Source organism: Cottoperca gobio, chromosome 6 (genome assembly GCF_900634415.1).
Source record: "Cottoperca gobio chromosome 6, fCotGob3.1, whole genome shotgun sequence".
In the NCBI taxonomy this organism is placed as follows: domain Eukaryota; kingdom Metazoa; phylum Chordata; class Actinopteri; order Perciformes; family Bovichtidae; genus Cottoperca; species Cottoperca gobio.
Genome location: NC_041360.1, coordinates 5,534,947 through 5,546,112, shown reverse-complemented (window position 1 = coordinate 5,546,112; position 11,166 = coordinate 5,534,947). Strand labels below are relative to the sequence as shown.

The 11,166-nt window shown below is 40.7% G+C and overlaps 1 protein-coding gene across 1 annotated transcript; it reads left to right on the top strand.

Moving 5' to 3' along the window:
- The first annotated feature begins 557 nt into the window (after window positions 1-557).
- On the top strand, window positions 558-11,076 carry LOC115009632 (myosin heavy chain, fast skeletal muscle-like). The gene is made up of 39 exons (XM_029433769.1): window positions 558-764; window positions 840-983; window positions 1,082-1,238; window positions 1,330-1,357; window positions 1,446-1,542; window positions 1,652-1,744; window positions 1,835-1,898; window positions 1,974-2,072; window positions 2,165-2,268; window positions 2,380-2,518; window positions 2,632-2,750; window positions 3,058-3,207; window positions 3,308-3,478; window positions 3,568-3,868; window positions 3,983-4,053; window positions 4,154-4,241; window positions 4,383-4,500; window positions 4,584-4,707; window positions 5,052-5,188; window positions 5,274-5,529; window positions 5,613-5,855; window positions 5,939-6,115; window positions 6,194-6,339; window positions 6,431-6,521; window positions 6,624-7,013; window positions 7,124-7,250; window positions 7,345-7,463; window positions 7,549-7,745; window positions 7,970-8,153; window positions 8,261-8,426; window positions 8,547-8,671; window positions 8,777-9,085; window positions 9,179-9,382; window positions 9,495-9,620; window positions 9,708-9,878; window positions 9,965-10,069; window positions 10,158-10,253; window positions 10,641-10,772; window positions 10,977-11,076. The coding sequence occupies exons 1-39, from the start codon at window positions 558-560 to the stop codon at window positions 10,995-10,997; spliced, it is 5,796 nt and encodes a 1,931-aa protein (XP_029289629.1). The 3' UTR covers window positions 10,998-11,076.
- The last annotated feature ends 90 nt before the right edge of the window (window positions 11,077-11,166 follow it).

Genomic DNA, 11,166 nt, shown 5'->3' with positions numbered 1-11,166 from the left:
CATAAACAAACCCCAGTTTGTTAAGTTTTATGAAATCTATCAGTTTCTCCAATAATCTTACACATTTATCAGAGAAACTTCCTCTTTTTCCCGTGGTAACACAGTCTATTTGATCTCAGGTTTTTAAAAAATACACACTCTGAAATTTATCGAAGTTACCTTTACACATTCAATATTAAACCAGTTATAGCAAAAATTAACAGTACAGAAGGAAATTATTTAAATTAGTTTAAAGTGGCATAGAGAAACAGCATTAAAACATTCACCATTAAAAGGCTGAAGTAAAGAGATATATTTTTAGCTTACTTTTGAAGATATTGAGAGAGCTTGCCTCCCTAATGTCTGCAGGTAAAGTGTTCCATAGCTTTGGTGCATAATTGCAAAAGGCTGCATCCCAGATTTTCTTTTGGATATTTCTGGGAACATTTAATAAACCAGTAGTGGATGATCGCAATGTTCTTGGGGGCACATAGTTGATTAGAGAGTTGGCAGGTTAACTTGGTGCAGTGTAAGATGCCAAATCTTGTGTAATTATCTAACAGACATCAGCCGGCAACATGAGTACGGACGCGGAGATGGCCACGTATGGCAAAGCTGCCATTTACCTTCGTAAGCCAGAGAGGGAAAGAATTGAGGCTCAAAGTGCACCATTTGATGCCAAGAGTGCCTGCTACGTGGCCGATGTCAAGGAGCTGTACTTGAAGGCAACAATCCTCAAGAAAGATGGTGACAAAGTCACCGTCAAAGTCTTAACCACTCAGGAGGTCGGTATCATAAAGTCAGAGTCAACTGGGAAATCTATATGATCAGTTCTCATTGTGACAAATGTTTTGTTACAGGAAAAGACAGTTAAAGAAGCTGACGTCTCTCCAATGAACCCTCCCAAGTATGACAAGATTGAGGACATGGCCATGATGACCCATCTCAATGAAGCCTCTGTGCTGTATAACCTCAAAGAGCGTTATGCAGCATGGATGATCTACGTAAGACAATTTGCCTAATGAGAAAAGAGAAATATTGAAAATGGCTATACTTGTAGGAAACATAAAGTTAACAGTTGAATCTCTGTGATCACTTTCAGACCTACTCTGGGTTGTTCTGTGCCACTGTGAACCCCTACAAGTGGCTCCCAGTGTACGATTCTGAATGTGTAAGTGCCTATAGAGGCAAGAAGCGTATGGAGGCTCCACCCCACATCTTCTCTGTCTCTGACAACGCTTATCAGTTCATGGCTACTGGTAAGTCATTACTATAACAATGTAGAATTCATCAGTATATGAGATTTCTGTTGCAGTAACACATACTTCCCTTTTATTTTTAATTTAACAGACAGGGAGAACCAGTCTGTCTTGATCACGTAAGTTTGTTGCATTTACATTTGTTGATTTTGTTTAAGATAGTCAACTATCTTGATCAAATTCTTATGAGGTTGTGTCTATACCTAGTGGAGAATCTGGTGCTGGAAAGACTGTGAACACCAAGCGTGTCATCCAGTACTTTGCAACAATCTCAGTTGGGGGACCGAAGAGGGACGCATCAAAGGTATGTTACTGTATGATGATTATAATTCAGGGTTCTTTACCTATGGAATATTTTGTCTCGGGGGGAAAAATAGACATTTTCTGATAGCAATTCTAAACCTGGATTATAGGGGTCACTGGAGGATCAGATTATTGCAGCCAATCCCCTGTTGGAGGCCTATGGTAACGCCAAAACTGTGAGGAATGACAACTCTTCTCGTTTTGTAAGTATGGAACAATTTCTACACATGAGAGTAGTCTAGTTGCAGATTGCCCATGTTGGGGGACATTAAAAATCACTTTCTTCCAAACAGGGTAAATTCATCAGAATCCATTTTGGCACAACTGGCAAACTGGCTAGTGCTGATATTGAGACATGTAAGTAATAATCCTCAAAGTATATACAAATGAATTAAGATTGGCCAGGCTGTGATTTATGAACAACATTTGTAGATCTGCTGGAGAAGTCTAGAGTGACATACCAGCTTCCTGCAGAAAGAGGCTACCACATTTTCTTCCAGATGATGACCAACCACAAACCTGAGCTGATTGGTAAGAATATTGACATATTGCAACATTTTAACCTACTTATAGTTTTCATATGAAACATATCTATTGACATTTTTACCTTTTTTGATCTGCAGATTTGGCACTCATTACAACCAACCCCTACGACTTCCCCATGTGCAGCATGGGTCAAATCACTGTGGCCAGCATTGATGACAAAGTTGAGCTGGAAGCCACTGATGTCAGTGATATTTAAGTATATTTTGTACATTAAATGCAACTTCAAAATGTATCTTTTAAGTGCATTTTCTAAACGGATTATGTTTTGTGCTGGCCCCTCTTTTGAACTCAGAATGCTATTGATATCCTCGGCTTCACTAATGAAGAGAAGTTGAGCATCTACAAGATGACCGGTGCTGTGCTTCACCATGGTAACATGAAGTTCAAGCAGAAGCAGCGTGAGGAGCAGGCTGAGCCTGATGGCACAGAGGGTGAGTATTTAATGTCAGCTCAAATTGAATAGCTTGGGAACAACAATGATACAGTTCTTAATCACACTGGTCAACCGCTCAAATCATGATGGAAATCACTGAATTATTTTCAGATGCTGACAAGGTTGCTTACTTGCTGGGTCTGAACTCCGCTGACATGCTGAAGGCCCTGTGCTATCCCAGAGTGAAGGTCGGAAATGAGTATGTCACCAAGGGGCAAACTGTACCTCAGGTAAACATGAATTATCAATATCCAATATCTTTCTATTTAAAAACAGATTGTTAGTTCTACTAAAATAATGTAGTGCAGGGTTTATTACAAAAAAGAAATGCAATGTCAGTGTTCAATTTATTGCTACTTTCAATTAATTGTATACAGTGAATGCTAAATACATAATGCATAATAAGTCAAGGACCATCTTAGATGCCATTTTTATTTTGGATCTTTTGTGTCATTTTCATCAAATTAGAAAAAGTTAGAATTACCAGCTTTGACTGACATAACTCAAATCACATTGTTGTTGTTGTTGTTTTTCTAGGTCATGAACTCAGTGCCAGCTCTGGCCAAGTCTATCTATGAGAAGTTGTTCTTGTGGATGGTCATCCGTATCAACCAGATGTTGGACACTAAACAAGCTAGGCAGTTCTACATTGGTGTCCTGGATATTGCCGGCTTTGAAATCTTTGATGTAAGCTTCATTTCCAACAATTCAGCAGCTGATACTTTAAATGATAGAATCATTCTTACTGCCTGCTACAAGAGATTATGCTGATTATTGTCCCTTGCAGTTCAACACACTGGAGCAGCTGTGCATCAACTTCACCAATGAGAAACTGCAACAGTTCTTCAACCACACCATGTTTGTCCTGGAGCAAGAGGAGTACAAGAAAGAGGGTATTGTCTGGGCGTTCATTGACTTTGGCATGGACTTGGCTGCCTGTATTGAGCTGATTGAAAAGGTAATCACTTCATTTTGTGATTGTATGTAATTGTTCTTAATTTGGCTTAATGTATCAATAATGACATATTTCTTCCCACTTTTTCCAAGCCCATGGGCATCTTCTCCATCCTTGAAGAGGAGTGCATGTTCCCTAAGGCCACAGACACATCCTTCAAGAATAAGCTGTATGACCAGCATCTTGGCAAAAACAAAGCATTTGAGAAGCCAAAGCCCGCCAAAGGCAAAGCTGAGGCCCACTTCTCCCTGGTGCACTATGCTGGTACTGTGGACTATAATATCAATGGCTGGCTGGACAAGAACAAGGATCCACTGAATGACTCTGTCATTCAGCTCTACCAGAAATCCCCAGTGAAACTGCTGGGGCTTCTGTATCCTCCCGTCGTTGAGGGTATGATAGTAACTACAGTAAACTAAAACACATTTTAAGACTGTGGATACTGTATATCTTTAACTCATCAACTGTAACATGTGTTCATGCAATTTGTGTCATTCTAACAAACAGAGGTTGGTGGCAGCAAGAAGGGAGGCAAGAAGAAGGGTGGTTCTATGCAGACTGTATCTTCACAGTTTAGGGTAAGGTTTGACATGGCAAACTTGTCTTATATAACTCAGTTTATACTCACACTCACAATTGTGGCATTTCATGACAATAATTACCATTTTGGATCTACAGGAGAACTTGGGCAAGCTGATGACTAACTTGAGGGCAACCCATCCTCACTTTGTGCGCTGCCTGATTCCCAATGAGTCAAAGACTCCAGGTACATAGACAAGATAATCTCAATAGTGTCTTGAGGATTGGTTATGTATTGTATAAAATGGTTTACTTAATGGTGTACTGCTTTAACTAAGACACTCACTATTGATTCAAAGAAGTAATAAATAAATGTCTTTTTTCACAGGATTGATGGAGAACTTCCTGGTTATCCACCAGCTCAGGTGTAACGGTGTGTTGGAGGGTATCAGAATCTGCAGAAAAGGTTTCCCCAGCAGAATCCTCTATGCTGACTTCAAGCAGAGGTATTAGTGGATAATGTAATTAAAATATGATGCAAATTATTCAAATAAAATACTCAAACTGACCATAATCTCTCTCATAAAAGATACAAGGTGCTGAATGCCAGTGTCATCCCTGAGGGCCAGTTCATCGACAACAAGAAAGCTTCAGAGAAGCTGCTTGGGTCAATTGATGTCGATCATGAGGAGTATAAATTCGGACACACAAAGGTAAGCGCCTACCTTATTCTTACGGAAGAATAATTGCCAAAGTTAAGTTTTTCAGTCAAGTGTGTTTGATCATTTATGTTAATGATATATGTATATCTGTTAATAACTAAGTACCATATTTAAAAACTAAGTGATTGTAAGGGTTTGGTTGTGAGTGATTTACTTTTAAGTTAAAGGCAGAGCGGCCAATATGTCGCAAGTCAAAAAACCTCTTTGCCTTAGAACCCTTAAACCATGTGGGTAGAAAGAAGAAAATGTTTTACTTTGTTTGTTTGTGATACAGGGAGCGACGTATTCACTTTCTGAGTTCATCGTACATTCATATTTATTTTTTGTTTGTTCAGGTGTTCTTCAAGGCCGGTCTGCTGGGTACCCTTGAGGAGATGAGAGATGAAAAACTGGCATCTCTGGTCACCATGACTCAGGCTTTGTGCCGTGGTTACGTCATGAGAAAGGAGTTTGTAAAGATGACCGAGAGGAGGCATGTTGCAAACAGTTAATTCTGAATCATGGTATGAAATTTCAAGAAAACAACATTGTTTAAAACAGCTATTTCTTGTCTGCAGGGAAGCCATCTATACCATCCAGTACAATGTCCGCTCATTCATGAATGTGAAACACTGGCCATGGATGAAGGTGTACTACAAGATCAAGCCTCTGCTGAAGAGTGCTGAAACTGAGAAGGAGCTGTCAAATATGAAGGAGAACTATGATAAGATGAAAATAGACTTGGCTGCTGCCCTGGCTAAGAAGAAGGAACTGGAGGAGAAGATGGTTTCGCTTCTGCAGGAGAAGAATGATCTGCAGCTGCATGTAGCATCTGTAAGTACACATCAACAAAAGGTTGTGCTTTTCATGTTTTTCAATGTTGATGTGCTAACGTCTTTTTTCATCAAACGGAATAGGAAACAGAGAATCTGTCAGATGCTGAGGAGAGATGTGAGGGACTTATCAAGAGTAAGATTCAGATGGAGGCCAAACTTAAAGAGACAACTGAGAGACTGGAGGATGAAGAGGAAATCAATGCTGAGCTCACTGCCAAGAAGAGAAAGCTGGAGGATGAATGCTCTGAGCTCAAGAAGGATATTGATGACCTGGAGCTGACCTTGGCCAAAGTGGAGAAGGAGAAACATGCCACTGAGAACAAGGTTTGTAAATAATAAAAAAACAGCAGATCAAGTAAGATTACGATAATTACTGTTTATTGACAAGAGCTTTCTTGCACTCTTAGGTGAAGAACCTGACAGAGGAGATGGCCTCTCAGGATGAGAGCATCGCTAAGCTGACCAAGGAAAAGAAAGCCCTTCAGGAGGCTCATCAGCAGACTCTTGATGACCTGCAGGCTGAGGAAGACAAAGTCAATACTCTGACCAAGGCCAAGACCAAGCTTGAGCAGCAAGTGGATGATGTAAGTTTACAAAGACACTTGGATTGGCAAAGTGAGATTATACCTGAACGTAATAATTAAAAACTCATTAATCTTCAGCTTGAGGGTTCTCTGGAGCAAGAGAAGAAGCTGCGTATGGACCTTGAGAGAGCCAAGAGGAAGCTTGAGGGTGATCTGAAACTGGCCCAGGAATCCATCATGGATCTTGAGAATGACAAGCAGCAGTCTGATGAGAAAACGAAAAAGTAACCTAGTTTTTTAATTTGTACAACAAAATTCTTATTAAAATGAGGACAACTGTACAAACTCTATGTACTTTATCTATTACTCTCACAGGAAGGACTTTGAAATCAGTCAACTCCTTAGCAAGATTGAAGATGAGCAGTCACTGGGTGCTCAGCTTCAGAAGAAGATCAAGGAGCTTCAGGTGACGCGATGTTGTGTTTCACAAAACATTACTGCATATGTTTCCTATTAAGTGCATTGAAAGTGAACGTTTACTGAAATACATTACACCTACATTCAACAGGCCCGTATTGAGGAACTGGAGGAGGAGATTGAGGCTGAGCGTGCTGCTCGTGCCAAGGTTGAGAAGCAGAGATCTGACCTCTCCAGGGAACTTGAGGAGATCAGTGAGAGGCTGGAGGAGGCTGGAGGTGCCACTGCTGCTCAGATTGAGATGAACAAGAAGCGTGAGGCTGAGTTCCAGAAGCTCCGTCGTGACCTTGAAGAGTCCACTCTGCAGCATGAAGCCACTGCTGCTGCTCTTCGCAAGAAGCAGGCTGACAGCGTTGCTGAGCTGGGAGAGCAGATTGATAACCTTCAGCGTGTCAAGCAGAAGCTTGAGAAGGAAAAGAGTGAATACAAGATGGAGATTGATGACCTCTCCAGCAACATGGAGAATGTTGCTAAGGCAAAGGTACACACTGCATTACATGCTATTTTAATACCCAAATGAGTAAAATAAATACAGTAATTAATATTATAAAGAAAATCTGATCACTGATCTCATCTCTGTTTCCTCATTAGGGAAATCTTGAAAAGATGTGCCGTACTCTTGAGGACCAATTTAGCGAACTGAAGACCAAGAATGATGAAAATGTCCGTCAAATCAACGACACAACTTCACAGAAAGCACGTCTCCTGACAGAAAATGGTATCTACAAGTTATCAGTTTAGTGAATGATCTGTTGTGTATGTTATTGAGAAACGTAACACAAACTAATGCATCATGACATCTTTCACACAAGGTGAGTTCAGCCGTCAAATTGAAGAGAAAGAAGCTCTTGTCTCCCAGCTGACCAGAGGCAAACAGGCCTTCACGCAGCAAACTGAGGAGATGAAGAGACAGATTGAAGAGGAGGTTAAGGTAAGGAAACATTAAGCAAGTGTGAGTTCTTATTATTTGTAGGGATTTAACATTTTTGTAAATTCAATAATATTTCTTACAACAGGCCAAGAATGCTCTTGCCCATGGACTGCAATCAGCCCGCCATGACTGTGATCTGTTGAGGGAGCAGTTTGAGGAGGAGCAGGAGGCCAAGGCTGAGCTGCAGCGTGGAATGTCCAAGGCCAACAGTGAGGTGGCTCAGTGGAGATCGAAGTATGAAACTGATGCTATCCAGCGCACTGAGGAGCTTGAGGAATCCAAGTGAGTAACATTCAAACAATTAAATGGGCAGAAGTAAAGCATTTTAACAATTGTTGAGTATCTTAGTTTTGGGCAAACATTATAGATTGAAGTACTGCTTTCATGTTCATCTAGGTTCTAAAAAATATGTGATCATTTGTTTTTCATATTCGCAAAAATATCTGGAAAACTATTTGTAACTTAAAGACGTTCACTAATATGACATTCCTAACATCTTCAAACAGGAAAAAGCTGGCCCAGCGCCTTCAGGAGGCTGAGGAACAGATTGAGGCAGTGAATTCCAAGTGTGCTTCTCTTGAGAAAACCAAACAGAGGCTCCAGAGTGAGGTGGAGGACCTCATGATTGATGTGGAGAGGGCCAATGGGCTTGCTGCCAATCTGGACAAGAAGCAGAGGAACTTTGACAAGGTAGCATGGTTTACTTTGTGTGGCCAAGCCATACAAACAATCAAATATATGTATTTGTCCTCATATTGCTACACAACCAACTGAACTGTTTAAATTGTTTTATTCAGGTGTTGGCAGAGTGGAAACAGAAGTTCGAGGAGGGTCAGGCAGAGCTTGAGGGAGCACAGAAGGAGACTCGTTCTCTCAGCACTGAGCTGTTCAAGATGAAGAACTCTTATGAGGAAGCTATGGATCATCTGGAAACCATGAAGCGTGAAAACAAGAACCTGCAACGTGAGTTCTACATTATGTAACAGTTACATTGTATTCAACACATGTGTATGTGTTTGAATAAAGTATTTATACTTTACATTTTATGGCTCAATGATTCAAAACACATGTATCTCTCTACAGAGGAGATCTCAGATCTGACTGAACAGATTGGTGAGACTGGCAAGAGCATCCATGAGCTGGAGAAGTCCAAGAAGCAGGTGGAGACAGAGAAGTCTGAGATCCAGACGGCTCTTGAAGAGGCTGAGGTACATTTTCTCCGGGGAGATCTTTTCAAAATTCTAAATCATTGACAATTATACTCTAAAAGATTTGAAGTCAGAGATAAATAATTCATTCTTTGATATCATTAGGGAACTCTGGAACATGAAGAGTCTAAGATCCTGCGTGTCCAGCTGGAGCTCAACCAGATTAAGGGTGAGGTGGACAGGAAGCTGGCAGAGAAAGATGAGGAGATGGAGCAGATCAAGAGGAACAGTCAGAGAGTGACTGACTCCATGCAGAGCACTCTGGATTCTGAGGTCAGGAGCAGGAACGATGCCCTGAGAATCAAGAAGAAGATGGAGGGAGACCTGAATGAGATGGAGATTCAGCTCAGCCACTCCAATCGCCAGGCTGCTGAGTCCCAGAAGCAGCTGAGGAATGTGCAGGCACAGCTGAAGGTATTGTAAGACACATAGCTCTTGCACAGACTAGGGTCAGTGAAGCTACATTTTAGCATTCATGTGCATATCTTTCTGATATTATTTCACTAGGATGCACAACTGCACCTTGATGATGCTGTCAGAGCCCAGGAGGAATTCAAGGAGCAAGCTGCTATGGTGGATCGTAGGAACGGTCTTATGGTAGCTGAAATTGAGGAACTTAGAGCTGCTCTGGAACAGACAGAGAGAAGTCGCAAAATCGCTGAGCAGGAGCTGATAGACGCCAGTGAGCGTGTTGGACTTCTGCACTCTCAGGTGAACAAACCCAATCATTTCTTCAATAATTCAAAAATCTAACGAGACTTTAAATAATGCGAAAATAAGACGTGATGATGCCTAAAAGTGCCTAAATCTTTTTACTTTTTAGAACACAAGCCTTCTGAACACCAAGAAGAAGCTTGAGTCTGACCTGGTCCAGGTCCAGGGTGAAGTGGATGACACTGTCCAGGAAGCAAGGAATGCAGAGGAGAAGGCCAAGAAGGCCATCACTGATGTAGGTTTGAATTTCATTTGTTCTTATTGTCATTACATAGTGTTTTTCAAGATATTTCTAATTAACATGTCATGCTGTCTCCTCTAGGCTGCTATGATGGCTGAGGAGCTGAAGAAGGAGCAGGATACTAGCTCTCACTTGGAGAGGATGAAGAAGAACCTGGAGGTCGCTGTTAAGGACCTGCAGCACCGCCTGGATGAGGCTGAGAACCTGGCCATGAAGGGTGGCAAGAAGCAGCTCCAGAAACTTGAGTCCAGGGTAAGAAAGTCACGTTAAGATTGGCACAAATGTAAGAAAGTCTATTCACTCTAGATATTCTATGAATATTTCTGTATTTTTCGAAGGTGCGTGAGCTGGAAACAGAGGTTGAGGGTGAGCAGAGACGTGGAGCCGATGCTGTTAAGGGTGTCCGTAAATATGAGAGGAGGGTGAAGGAGCTCACCTACCAGGTAGAGTCACTTTCATAATCAACGTGTGCAAGTCAATCTATTATTGATTATTGAAAATATTTCAAGATGCAAATTTACTTTCTAACAGACTGAAGAGGACAAGAAAAATGGTAGCAGGCTGCAGGATCTGGTTGATAAATTGCAGCTCAAGGTGAAGGCCTACAAGAGGCAGTCTGAGGAGGCGGTAAGGACATCTTCATTTTCAATAAAGATTAAGTAGATATTTCAGAATGTTTTTATACGAACAAACCGTGCTTTTTCCACAGATAAATTTGTTCAAGTAAAATTAAAGTACATAAAAGTAAAATTACAGGCAAAGCATTCATTTTCTCATGCATACTATATACTGTAACAAAGTGTTGAATTATGTTGACGAGAATGATCGGAAACAAAAGACAATAATTAAAATATTATAAAGGAAGTCAGCCTTCAATACAAATGTGTGTTTTCTCAAAATGAACAGTTATGAAATGTTCAAGTTGTACACATAATAATGACCACAAATGCTTTCATTATATATTAAAATGTTTGAACATGTTCTATACCTTAAACTATGTATATTGTATTCCAGGAGGAGCAGGCCAATACACATCTGTCCAAGTGCAGGAAGGTCCAGCATGAGCTGGAGGAGGCTGAGGAGCGTGCTGACATTGCAGAGTCTCAGGTCAACAAGCTGAGAGCAAAGAGCCGTGACTCTGGCAAGGTAAATAAATACACATTTCAGCTTAATAAAAATGTAATCAAATATAATCCCTCTACTTTTCACGCAATACTTAAGTCGTGACACAAAACCTATTTCTTTAAGCTTCATAAAATGAACAACAGACAAAACCTTTACATGTATGCAGAGAATGATGTGTGTGTATGCTCATATACACTGTATGTATTCATTGTGGGTTTTTTTCAGGGAAAAGAGGCAGCTGAGTAAAGCACTTCGGTTGATGGGCTGTTTCTAATCATATAATATGATGTGAAATATACCACAATAAAATATTTTTGATCTTTAATTGCATTGTCTTTGTTATTTTTGATCTTATTGTGTGCTCCTACAGAGAGCAAATGTGACATTTAGGACTTTGTTGTAATTTGCTGGCTAC